Genomic DNA, 12,452 nt, shown 5'->3' with positions numbered 1-12,452 from the left:
AATTTTCTTTTTTATTAAACGTCTGCATGGATTTTGTGTCAGTTGGGAGCACACTGTGTCACAACTTGTCCATGGAGTCTTAAATTGAAAATAGAGAGAATCCTATAGCAATGATAGGAGGACAGCAAAGCACATAAGAAAAAGAGAAAAGGGAAGATGGAACGACATAATCAATAATTCCACAACGAATTGACGGGCTCCCCACTGCATTACATGGCACCATGTGTAAAGATGTCTGCATGACAAACATGTCAACTAAAAAATTATAACGCATTGCTCTGGCATATTAAAGTAGAAGGCCTTGTAATGGCAAAACTAATGAGTAGGCCTCGTACTGGCGAAAAAGCATTCCAAGGTATCCAACTGCTAGACATGATGGTATAGATTACGTACACAGCTCTTCACAATATCAAACATGAAGTCACTGTGTGAGGGCACACATACGCATCAGTGTGGGGGGCACAGGAGCGTGCATGCATGCGCGCGCGTGAGAGAGAGAGAGAGAGAGGCCAAAGCTATAGAAAGGCAAGACTATTTTGATCTTCAATCAATTATGGAAATTGCATCTGGCTATGTGAAGAGGCTCAACATTATATTTATTACATCGCTCAATATCCAATCATGAATGAAAGAAATTACATTTCAAGTACCGTAAAGAATCACCATTACACCCGCTACGTGCGTATTCGCAATCTGTCACTAGGATAAATCAGATCTGGATTTTTTATGTCAGGATTCAAACGAGCCAGCTCTTCCCAATTGGACTTGCCAGTCTTCCTAGAGATCTCTGATAAAGTATCACCCTTTTTAACCTCATAGATTGGTGACTCCCTGCAATGAACACAATATTAATAACAAAAACTGCATCCATGTCAAGAAGTAACCAGAGACTTGCATGAAAAGACAACTTTTGGGGGCTAGAACTCAATTTACAAGAAAACACAAAATGATCTCTCTTTTTTGCAATGCAAGCCATATTCAAGACAGAACTATGCTTAGTTGTAAAGCAAGCTGCTCTCCTTTTTTTATTTGCATCATTTTACACACATACCATCTATTGAAATCCTTTTCTATTCAAATGACCGACACCCCTTTTCTCTGAACATGACTTAGGGATGTATCAAATACCCAGAAAACAGATTCTTGTTGTTGATAGGCATTTGCTGACTTGATCAAATTCTTTTCCATAGTATGGTATCAGCAGAACGTTATCAAGTTTCCACTAGCAGGTGGTACCTTTATGGAAGCAAATTAAAAGCACGACTCTTCTTGAACTAAAGGAGTAGCTCGATTTTTTCTCCCCACCTTGGTTTTGGCCTGCTAGTTTTTTGTAGAATTTTCATCTCCTTTTCACAATATTTCATTCTCTGCTTACCACTTTCCTTTGCAACACTCTCCTGCTGATGTTACAATTTTCTTCACTTAAATAAGGAAGATCTTGTCTTTGATAAATGACCACAAGATTACTAAACAATATGTAAAAACATTAACTGTACTAGAGGCAACTAATCAGAGTTTCTTTGGAGGAACAAAAAAAGATAACATCAGTCTTGACTCTCGAGGCAGCTACAGGATTTAAAGCATGATACTTGGCACTCCTAAAGCTTCCGGCAATATAAACAGGGATGTGCAAACAACTATGGACGCTGTTTGAAGGTACATTTGAATCGCTGGATTGAGGAGAAGAAATCATATATGAGGTTAAACCATCCTGATGAATAAGAAACTCGGCCCTCAATTCAACAAAAACAAGAGAGGTATTACTCTAGGCTTATGATAGCAAGCTGGGTGGGACAATTGTGTGCATGCTTAGGACAGCTCTGAGGGCTTGCATCCATACAGGTCGAGAGCTTTGGCACTCTCTCAGCAGCAGCAGCCAACTGTAACCTCCAGCATGCACAAGCTTGGGCAGATTAAAGAGAAGATGGGCTGCAGCACACACAAGTTAGACCATCTAAAACAGGCAGGCAGCGCAGGAGACAGCAGAGAAGGTAAGCTGCACCAAACGAAGTGTGCACAGGATGTGATACACAGGTAAGGCAAGCAGGAACGGAAGTGAAAGAGCAGTAAGAGAAGGTGCCCCCAAACAGGTGCTTCACGAGGCCTCGCAACTGCTGGGAGCAGCACGTGCAGCTGGATGTATAGAGCAATGAATGGCTCCGGGCAACCAAGGGTAGGAATACAGCCAAGAACAGGCTGAGGGTTAAAGAGACAAAAGAAGATGAGAAGCCCATACTTGGGTAACTCAGGTCTGAGTGGACGATGGGTGCACAAATGAGCCCTATGCAGCTTTAAGTAGTTCTTATGGTGATTTGTGGAAGAAATTATGTGCCACTTATGAGAAGGAAACTACCTCTAATAAAGTTTACATTATTAGCCCTAGAGTCTGTAGTGGTGTTTAAACCACAGCAAATTTTGGCGCTCCTGCTACAGAAAAGCAGTTGCACCAAAGAAAGGTTTCGGAGTGGATGATGGAGTCGTTCCTTAATGCAATGATCCAGCACTTAATATAGAGACATGTGATCATACACAAGTCTAAGATGAACTATCCCTAGGCCAATGGAAAGGCTGAATCTCGCCTTACACGCCTTGTATACGGCTTACAAAACTGCTACATGTAAACTCCATTCTCATAGGCTTATGGGTCGTAAGTTGTGGTACCAAAGACCTGAAGTAACATGGAGTATCTTAGGCAATTTTCCCGAGTTCCTCTCATGGTGGACAGAAGTTCTACCCGGCTTACAAACGTATATTGATATGTACCTCTAAGGCCTGAAGATAGTACAAACTGAATGCGGGATAGTCAATAGCAACCTCATACACATGAGGTGGAGAACCAGTGCCTCAGTCCTTCCGAGTGGAAGACCTGTCTCCTCAGGCTATAGAATGGGAAAATCTAAGTCTAGCACCAATATCAAGGTAAAATTTCAGAATTTCAAAGGCACTAATGATGAAGATCAGATGTAATTTTTTGGCGAGCTTTTTGAGGCGAGCTTTTTCAAGCGAGGTGAGCTTTTTGTAAACTTACAACTTTTGGTGAGCTTTTGAAATTTAGATTTAAAGGAAAGTTTCAAGCTAGGTGAGCTTTTTGTAAAGTTATGACAGTTATTGAGCTTTCAAAATTTAGATCTAGAGGCAATTATTTTGGTGACTTGTGCGCCTATGCACTTGGTAATGCACTCTTATTATTACAACTTCCACAAGCACCTCCTTTGTGTCATGCCTAGCCCCTATCCTTATAGCCTCATCTCATTGGATCAAAGATCAATGTAGAAAAAATGAAAAATCACATGCCATCATGTCTCCACCCATAGATATTTCATCTTGGTCTCATCAACTACACCACATCAGCATACACATAATCCATGGGTGTTTGGCACAGCTCAAGTCCCATATACCTCCCCCAAGCTTTTGGATCAAACTTGAGTTCAAATTTGAAGAGCCTTCCATTCAATGATAATCTAGATGCATCATCGACTCCAAGCAACACACCCATGCATGCTCGGGGAGGCAACTCAAAATTATGTAGGATAGCATGTGAGTTCAGCAAAAGGTGCTTTTTAATGTCATGGAGTTACATACAATATACATACATAAGGGGTTTTACTTTGAAAAGTAAAAATTTTCATACAAAAGGGGTTATCAATTATGGAAAGAGGTACAAAAGAAGTAACTTTGCAAGATAGTCATAGAATATACAATTCAAAAGAATTTCAATCTAAAGCAAATGTTTTTGGTTGGCCATAGCTAGGAAGTGGCTTTCACCAAGAGAAAGTGATGTCTTGGCTCTGGCTAGGTTTAAAAATTGGCTTTGAGGCAACTTTTTTTGCTTGTGGCCACAGCTTGGAATTGGCTTTTTCTTATTAAAAGCTTGTTCTTGTCTTTGGCTAGAAAAAAATTTGCCCCATCTAATAGAATCAATAGATTCCTCGTGTTTTGCCGATCTATTTAATATACCTGATTACCTACTTTCAATTTATGATTGAAAGTTATGGCAGTTGGAAGTTTGGATAGTTAGGAAGTGGCTTTTGCCACGGGAAAGCCACTTCCTATGGCTAGAGCAGGAAAAAACTGTGGCCCAATAGATGAGAAGAAATTTATGTGCAAGCAAAGAATAAGCAAAGCTTTATCAGCACAATGTGAGTAATAAATAGGGATGTGCATCCTCCTTAGATTAGTGTCTGCTTTTTTTCTTGTTATTAGGAGAGCTCTATCCTGCATTTTAATAAATGAGGCTTTCTATCTACTGCAAAGAAGGGATTGAAGATCTTCTTTTTTTGAAATACATAAGGATTAAAAAATGCAGCTCCTCTTCAATTTTGTATGAGGGGGGTGGTATATAGAGAACCAATGTCCTAGTGGTAGCCATTATCCATACCATAAATCAAAGTAGGTATGGAAGTAGAAAGAAGTAAAAGAGAACAAGAGTACCCCCTCATTGTATTGATATCTCTCCCAAATATTTATTATGGCTTGGCATGCCTTGGAAGGCCCTCCCAACCATCATTACGTATGCCATGGACGAAGCTAGCATTGTGTTGCCATTTCCAAATCTTGTCAGGTTTACATATGTTATGGGAGCCTACAGTAACATTTACAATCTTCATGTCAGACAAACCCAAGAACCCCAGATTTCAAGCATAAGATTACCAAGGAGTTGCTATTAGAGCATGGTGATCTCGCTACAATAGCGTCGTCTTCTTTAGCTTGTAATGTCTCCTCTTTAGTCCCTATGATTGTCCAACAAGCTTGGTTGGGAAGACAAGTATTAGTTCATGGTTCTACGTTTCATGCATGTACAAGAGTAGGGTTTGGTTGGAACATGCGATAATAAAGCAAGCAAACTTTCATAATTTTACGTGTTTAAGTTTTCTATCTTCTTATCACTTGCATCTAGTATGAGGTGTACAATCTAAAATCTCTCAATTGGTTAATAACTGGTCTGTGATGGCTGAAGCAGGCATGGAAGACAAGCAAGCGCTACAAAGCTTGTTGTGATTATAGGATCAAAATTTCCTACCTGGCAGCTCTTGCTACAAGTGTATTACATGGTGAAAAGCCTCTGGGGAGTAGTTGCAGGCACCAAAAGAAGCCAAGCAACAATCTAGGATATGAAAAGATTCAAGCCTCGGAAAGCAAAAACAAGAGAGCTCTTGATATCCTCAGACGGGCACTTGGAGGAAAGTACAATCACCATCTGGACTTAATGAAGACTACATACAAGAACTGGGTTGCAGAGGAGACTTTCTTCGGTGCTTGACTGAAGAACTCAAAGGCACTTAATTCTCTAACTTGAAAATGTCTGAAAACACAATGCTAGGTGAGCACCTCAATCATATGAGGGCAATTATATGATAGCTAAGTGACCTAGGTGTACACATGGAGGAGGAGGATTCAAAGCAGTGTTCCTCTCTAGTCTTCCACTTGCCTACGATGAAATTACAAAGATTCTTTGAGTTAACACTGGCATGAGCTTCGAGGAAATCATGGCAACTCTCTTGGATGATGAATGCAAGTATAATGCAGTTTGATGAAGAGAGTTTTTTCATGCAAAACTTTAAAGAGTAACATCAAACAGAAAATGAATGTGACTACTATAGGAGCCTAGGAATAAAGAACAATACTGCTTCAAAAAAAGGGATGACACCAAAAAGAAGCATAGGGACACTAAGAAGAAGAAAGAATCAGCACATCACTATGTTAGCCCTCGGGTTGGGCTAACATGCACGTTTCCTATATGATGGAGGTTTTGACAAGGCTCAAATTCCTTCCTACCATTCTTAATTTTATGGCGATTGATAGCCCTCGGGTCAGGCTAACAAGGGTTCGAAGTGCAGTCAACGAGTGCCGACTTACTTGGAAGCAATGGAACGTCCTAGACCAAGCACCGTTTTGAAGTAGAGGTGCAGGAGGTTGCAGCAGATCCACCAACCACAAGTAGTAGCATGATGCACCGAGCGCTACTACTATTAGAAGGCCATTTTGTGTAATTAGAAGAGAGCCGTTTGTAACAAGGAGAGAAAACAACAAGAGAGTAGTGTGCTGAGTTCTCTTCCTCTCACCTGAGTTTGCTATGATAGGAAGCTACTTGAGTGTGCATTGCAAGCCGAGGCAGCTTGGTTGTAAAAAGTTGATCAATATAGATTGATTCTATTGTCTATATTCTTCTCTTATGGTGTATTGCTCAGTGTTCTTTCTTAAGTGTGTAACTCGATATTCTCCCATCATCATACGGTCCTTGTGCGAACAACTAACCCCGAACTTTAAGTGTTAATGTTTTCATCTATTCTATCACCTGAGCACATTGTAATTAGGACTGCAAGAGAGGGCATCTTTGCTGAGCGCACTGCACAAGGTCAGGTTGCACCCAACACTTCTGAAGTTAGTCACAGGTGAGTGAACCGAAGCGTCAACATTTTGGCAATCCTAGTGGGAAAGGGTCAAGTTGATGAGTTGTTAGTTCAGGAGATTTAGAGAACCAAGGTAGTAAGCTTAGTGCTAAGGTCAGTGAGGTTCATGGTGACCAGTGATGAAGTGAAACAGTTGCTAGGAATTGTGGGCTACTACAAGAAATTTCTCCAAGCGACTCTAGACGAGTGGCGTCGCCTGGTGGTGTGCTTGAAGACCGGCATGTGGGATACACAAAGTATTTGGATAGCTACTCAGATGCTTTCTACCTTAGTCAATGGCTTCACACACTCGGAAAGAAGAAGAAGATACGCAACCAGATGCAAAGAGTTCCTGAACCAAAGGAATTAACTACAGCCCACCATGAGAATTGGAGCGGTCTCAGAACCAGAGTTCAACACCCGAAGGAGACTGACAGAAGCATCAACTATCCAACAGGAGTGAAGAGTGCGAGGAGAGAGACTTCGCCATGCTACCCCATGGGCGGAAGTTGATTACTATGTAGAGCCAGGAGGATGGAACGCTAGTCTTGGGCTGAGGTGTCACAGAAGATTGGTGGATGACGGTCCATCATGGCAAGTGGACTCTGAGCATTCATCTATGGAAAGCTTAGATTTTAAGCGGATGGCCATTTCCTCTGTGGAACATCAAAATGAATGTGAAGACCAACTTAGGGAATGAAGAGAATGACTTCGACAATACTTGGCTATTATTACGGAGGAATCGAGAAAGATACGAAGAGAGAAGGCCAGATGCAAGATCTAGGTGGATCACAACAGTAAGTTCTACATGTTTGAAATCAGTGAAGCTGTGTTGGCGTTTCATTCCCCGATGGGTGTGCATCCAAATAAGCTAGATGTGATAGTTCAAGCCCTACAGGATTGTGTGTAAATTTAGTGTAAGCACATTTGAATTGGCTATGTTGGATGATTTGAAGCTATCAACAGTTTTCAGATCAAACCACATTAAGGGATACACCATGTGTCGCATGGATGACTCATTTTGAGATACGCCATGTGTCACATGGACGACTCATTTTGGGGTAGGTACTGAGGTTAATGCTGACGACAGTCTCCAAACTATGATTAGAAGAAATGTCCCTAAGATCAAGGCATGCATGTGTCACGGGCATCCACAGTCCGTTGCCATGCTCAACTGCCACCCAGGCAGCCAGCTCAGCAAGCAGTCCACATAGGCAGCCACATGGCCTGCCATGTAGGCAACCACGTCAGCAGCTGCCACGTGGGACTGCAACGAAGTCAGCCATCAGGTGCTGGACACGCAGGCAGCGCAACAGCTGCCACGTGGCAGTGCTGACATCAGCATCTGCCATGTGGCCAGTCGGCTGCCACATCTGCAAGCGGCTCAGCAGCAACAGCAGGTCTGTGAAGGAGCAGCCTGGTCGGTGGGCAGAATCCTGCTGGTCGGTCAGTTTGAGGCCCAAGGGGACCTATAAAAGCATCCCCCCTTGGCCTTCACTTCTCATCTCTTCTTCAGGCCTTCAAGCCTTCAAGAGAAACCGTAGCCAGGCTTCCCTGCAGCAGACCAGCAGGGTGCCTCAGCCTCTCTAGGGATCTAGTGAGGATTCACCTCCTCTAGTTAGCTTAGTCTTTTCCAGTTTTGCAGTTGAGGGTTTCAGCCCCTCCATACAGTTGTATTCAGACCTCCGGGCATTCATACATTCCAGTTATATACTCCTCTTCCGAGGTCCACTACATTTCTCTCCCTCTGATTCTCTCACTCACATCCACAGCATCACTTGTGTATTGAGTGCATCATTTGTCAGTTGCAGTTAGTGTTGAGCAGGAGAGTGTGTGAGGATAGTCTATCTTCCACTACAGCATGGTGGCAATTAGTCTATAAATCAAGAATCTCTATGCTGGGATTGGCATCAAAATATAGGCGAGGCACAGAAAGAAGCAAGACAAGACTCTAGGGACCAGAAACAACGGCTGGCCTGGCCTACAGGATGAAGAGCAGTACACAGGGTTAGATCTTTGGTGCCTCAGGCTTGGGTTGGAATATAAGTAGCAGGGAGGTCCACATAACCAGGACTCAAGGTGTCGTGTGCTTCATCCATTGGCTGCAGACTGAAGTAGCAAGGAGGTCAAGGAACAGTGCCTCGCCTTTGGCTGTCCATCAAAGCAGAGCAGCAAGGAGGCTTGTTTGCAGGGCATCGACTTAGCTCACTAAGCTCTAGGAAAGCATGCAAGCAGACAGTGTTTTGAAGGTGCTAGGAGGAGCTATGAGAACAGTTTCGTAGTCCATAGGGTCTACATCTAGGCAGCACCTTAGAGGATTTCGAGGTACGGCAATCATACTATTGACTTGATTTTGGAATCTTTGCCTCCATGTAGAGCTCCTTATCGAATGAATAAGATGGAGCTAGAGGAGAGAAAAGCAAGGTACAGAGTTGCTAGAAAAAGGATTTATTAGACCGAGTAGTTCGCCTTTTGGAAATCCAATCCTTCTAGTGAAAAAGAAGGATGGAGCTTTTAGGATGTGCATTAATTATAAAGCCCTTAACAAGTTGACAATCAAGGATAGCTATCCTATACCCAGAGTTGACAACTGCTTAGACTCTTTGAAAGGTGACAGGGTATTTAGTAAATTGGATTTGAAATCTGATTATCATGACATTAGGATGAAGGAAGAAGATGTCCATAAGACTTCTTTAGAACACAACATGACATTATAAGTTCGTAATTATGTCCTTTGGTTTGACTAATGCGCATGCTACCTTCTAATGAGGAGAATTCTCCAATTATATACAAGCAAAATTTATGGTTGTGTTCTTTGATTATATTTTACCATCTTGCACAAGTGATAAAGTTATTGCATGAGAACTAGCTCTTCTTGAATATAAAAAAGAGAGAGTTATTTAAAGCAAAATAGAACATTCAGACCATGTTATCAATGAACATGGAATTCAGATTGATCAGCAAAGATGAAGTAATAAGGAATTGCATGTTCCCACCAATGTACATGAACTAAGATCTTTTGTTGGTTTATGTTGTTATTATAGAAGATTCATCTTGAACCTCTCCAAGATTGCATCGTCACTTACTGGTCTTCAGAACCAATTTGTGTATCATTCGGATGATAGTCGTGTGAGTTCCTTTGAGAATTTAATGTCTAGTTGTATATTAATCTTGCTAGACTTTAAGAAGTCTTTCTTCATTGTATGCAAGAATGCTACTTGTTTGTACATTCAAGCTCTAATATGTGAGGGACATCTTACAGCCTTTGCTGGTCGAAAACTAAAAGGTGCTGAACATAAGTATAGCATGTATGAGAAAGAATTATATTAGACATAGTTCATGCCTTGAAGTTATGGCAACATTATCTTTATGGGTCGGACTTTACGATTAAAGCAGATCATCAAAGTGTTGGAATATGAAGCCAAAGTGAGTCTAAAATGAGTGTTCTAGGTGGTCTAGGTGGTGTTTTATAGTCTAGTGAGTCCTAGACATGCCACATGTCATATTGGGAGATATCCCATAGACATTGTGACTTTCTAGAGTCTAGTGGCACACACTATAGTGTTGTACTTGTCTATTGTCTATTATATCAGTCAACATCAAGCTATCAATACATTGTGAGCATTTTGGTTATTGCCTTGTACTTGTACTTTCTTTCCTTTCCATTTTGCCTTTCATTATGCTTTCCATATTTCCATTCCGTTCCTAGCTAGCTACCATGTCTCTTCATATGGTATCAGGGCTAGCTTTCCTCAAGGAATGAGGAGGCCTTGAAGCCCATCTCAGACCTATGGAGAGGCTAGCTCCTCCACTCCCTCTCCTCATGAGTTCCTCTCCACCTTAGCTCTCTTCTCCTCTCCTTCCTTGAGCACTCCCTCTTCCACCCAAGCCTCAGCAAGGAAGGTCCGCGTGGAGCTGCAGCACCCGCCATTGCTCAGCCAACTGAGTCGCCACTTTTTCGCCATCCTGCTGCTCTTCTGCCCGCCATCCTGCTGCTCCTCTGTTCGCCATTCTGCTCACCATCTGCCCGCACCACAGCCCGTGACACGCTGATGCTCAAGCACCTCCTGCTACCCACGCAGCTTTAGCTGCTGCTGCTGCCCACGCAGCTGCTCCTACTGCCCACGCACTTCACTTGCTGCCCATGCAGCTGCTCCTGCTGCTCACGCTTCTCTTGCTGCCCACGCAGCCCTATCCACGCAGCCCTGCCCACCAGCCCCCTTGCTGTTGTGCTGTCCCACAATACTCCCAGCTCTATCTCCTCGCCATTCGAGCTGCCACATTGCACACCTCATCCGCCTTCTACAACAGTGTGTAGACTCCTACTTTAGCAAAAAAAGAAGCAAGGTAGAAGTGGCACACTAATTTGCAGCAAGAAAATAAAGAAAAATGATCTTGATGTGAGGTACGGTTATTTCCCGGCTTCTCCGATTACTTCTCTGATTGCCCATGGTCCTAGGCTTGCACATTGAGTGACTCTACTAGTCCTTGTGGCACCTCCGGCCTCTACATCGACTTTTAGATGACTCTTCATCTTCTATTTTGAGAGTCATGCCATGACCGCTCCATATAGCTACCCCATCGACTTCACTGACACATCTTTTGGAGCATTCCTGCCTAGCGCTTCATCGACATCGTCATCGACTCGCAAGGATGTGCACACATGTGCAGTGGCTACTTGGAGGACATCTCTTATCATAAGAGATCTGTTTTTTCTACTACATACTTGATGTGATTTTGGGGTCCTCTGCCCTCGGTAGTCTCCCTAAAATGATATGTATTAAGATTTTTTGGTTTTCATTGAGTCTAAAGGTCCTCTGCCTTGGATAGTCCTCCTAAAAAGATGTATTGATTTTCCTATTTTTTTGGTGTATGGCTTCCTAACATGTCATGTTATGAAGCCAAGGGGGGATGTACTATGGGAGCCATATGTATTGACTTTGATAGGTCTCGTTATCAGGCCTGGCCAAGTCCCAGGATGGTAGTGTATTCCTAGACCTATGAGCTGGTCATGTAGCCATGCTATAACGTGAGCCTCTGAGCATGTTGAGTCTCAAGCCATGAGAGTGCTTGGATCAACCTCTGAACACGCTCAGACTTTAGCCTCTGAGTTACATAGGGTGCACAGTTTGATGACTGTCATTGTCATGTTCTGTTCTTGATTCCATTCCAGTAGCCTCTCACCTTGCCTTCATGGGGGGCGTTGGAATATGAAGCCAAAGTGAGTCTAAAATGAGTGTTCTAGGTGGTCTATGTGATGTTTTATAGTCTAGTGAGTCCTAGACGTGCCACGTGTCATATTGGGAGATATCCCATAGACATTGTGACTTTCTAGAGTCTAGTGGCACACTATATAGTGTTGTACTTGTCTATTGTCTATTATATCAATCAACATCAAGCTATCAATACACTGTGAGTATTTTGGTTATTGCCTTGCACTTGTACTTTCTTTCCTTTCCATTTTGCCTTTCATTATGCTTTCCATATTTCCATTCCGTTCCTAGCTAGCTACCGTGTCTCTTCACAAAGTATATAGTTTCACCTCAGCAAATCAAATGGGCTGAATATCTTCAACAGTTTAGACAGCTTGAAATTATAAGTAAGGAGAACGTACAAGGTCATGTGAAGCAGTAGTGAGAGAGGAAGCTCTTGGTGCAATTAAGAACGCCTAAAAAGAAGATAAGAATCCGGTACTATTGTGATGAGTTACTTCAAGTAGAAGGTGATTCTCTAGAGGAATATGCAATTCATGATTTAAGATGATGTTTTACATGTGTACCATCCACTTTTAGATCCCTAGTCTTTCAAGAGATGCATAGCAGTGAGGACATAGAGAATCGAGATACTAGAGAAACCATTGATATTATTGAAATTTACTTCTATTGGCAAGGATTAAGAAAGATGTAACTGCTTTAGTTTAGCGATGCTTAGCTTGTCAAAAAGTTAAGAGTGATCACAATTAAGACACTTAGATTACTTCAGCCATCATCTATCACTAGTGAAAGATGGAAACATATTACTATGGATTTTGTGTCAAGATTCCCAAGGACTAATACACAAAAT

The 12,452-nt window shown here is 42.3% G+C and overlaps 1 protein-coding gene across 2 annotated transcripts in view; it reads right to left on the bottom strand.

The window, feature by feature from the left end:
- Window positions 1-572: 572 nt before the first annotated feature.
- Window positions 573-12,452, bottom strand: part of LOC147891386 (uncharacterized) — a 38,813-nt gene continuing 26,933 nt past the window's right edge. Inside the window, exon 8 of one of the 2 annotated variants that reach the window (XM_087389555.1) lies at window positions 573-831. In XM_087389555.1, the coding sequence (XP_087245681.1) occupies window positions 675-831 (157 nt within the window). In that variant the 3' untranslated portion in view covers window positions 573-674. The remainder of the gene's footprint in view (window positions 832-12,452) is intronic. The other variant, XM_087389557.1, reaches the window with a different exon arrangement.

This window comes from Dipteris shenzhenensis, chromosome 18, assembly GCF_047967505.1.
Source record: "Dipteris shenzhenensis isolate YYH24624 ecotype China chromosome 18, Dip_SZ_1.0, whole genome shotgun sequence".
NCBI lineage: Eukaryota > Viridiplantae > Streptophyta > Polypodiopsida > Gleicheniales > Dipteridaceae > Dipteris > Dipteris shenzhenensis.
The sequence above is the reverse complement of the archived record's forward strand: the minus strand, read 5'-3'. Positions and strand labels throughout refer to the sequence as shown.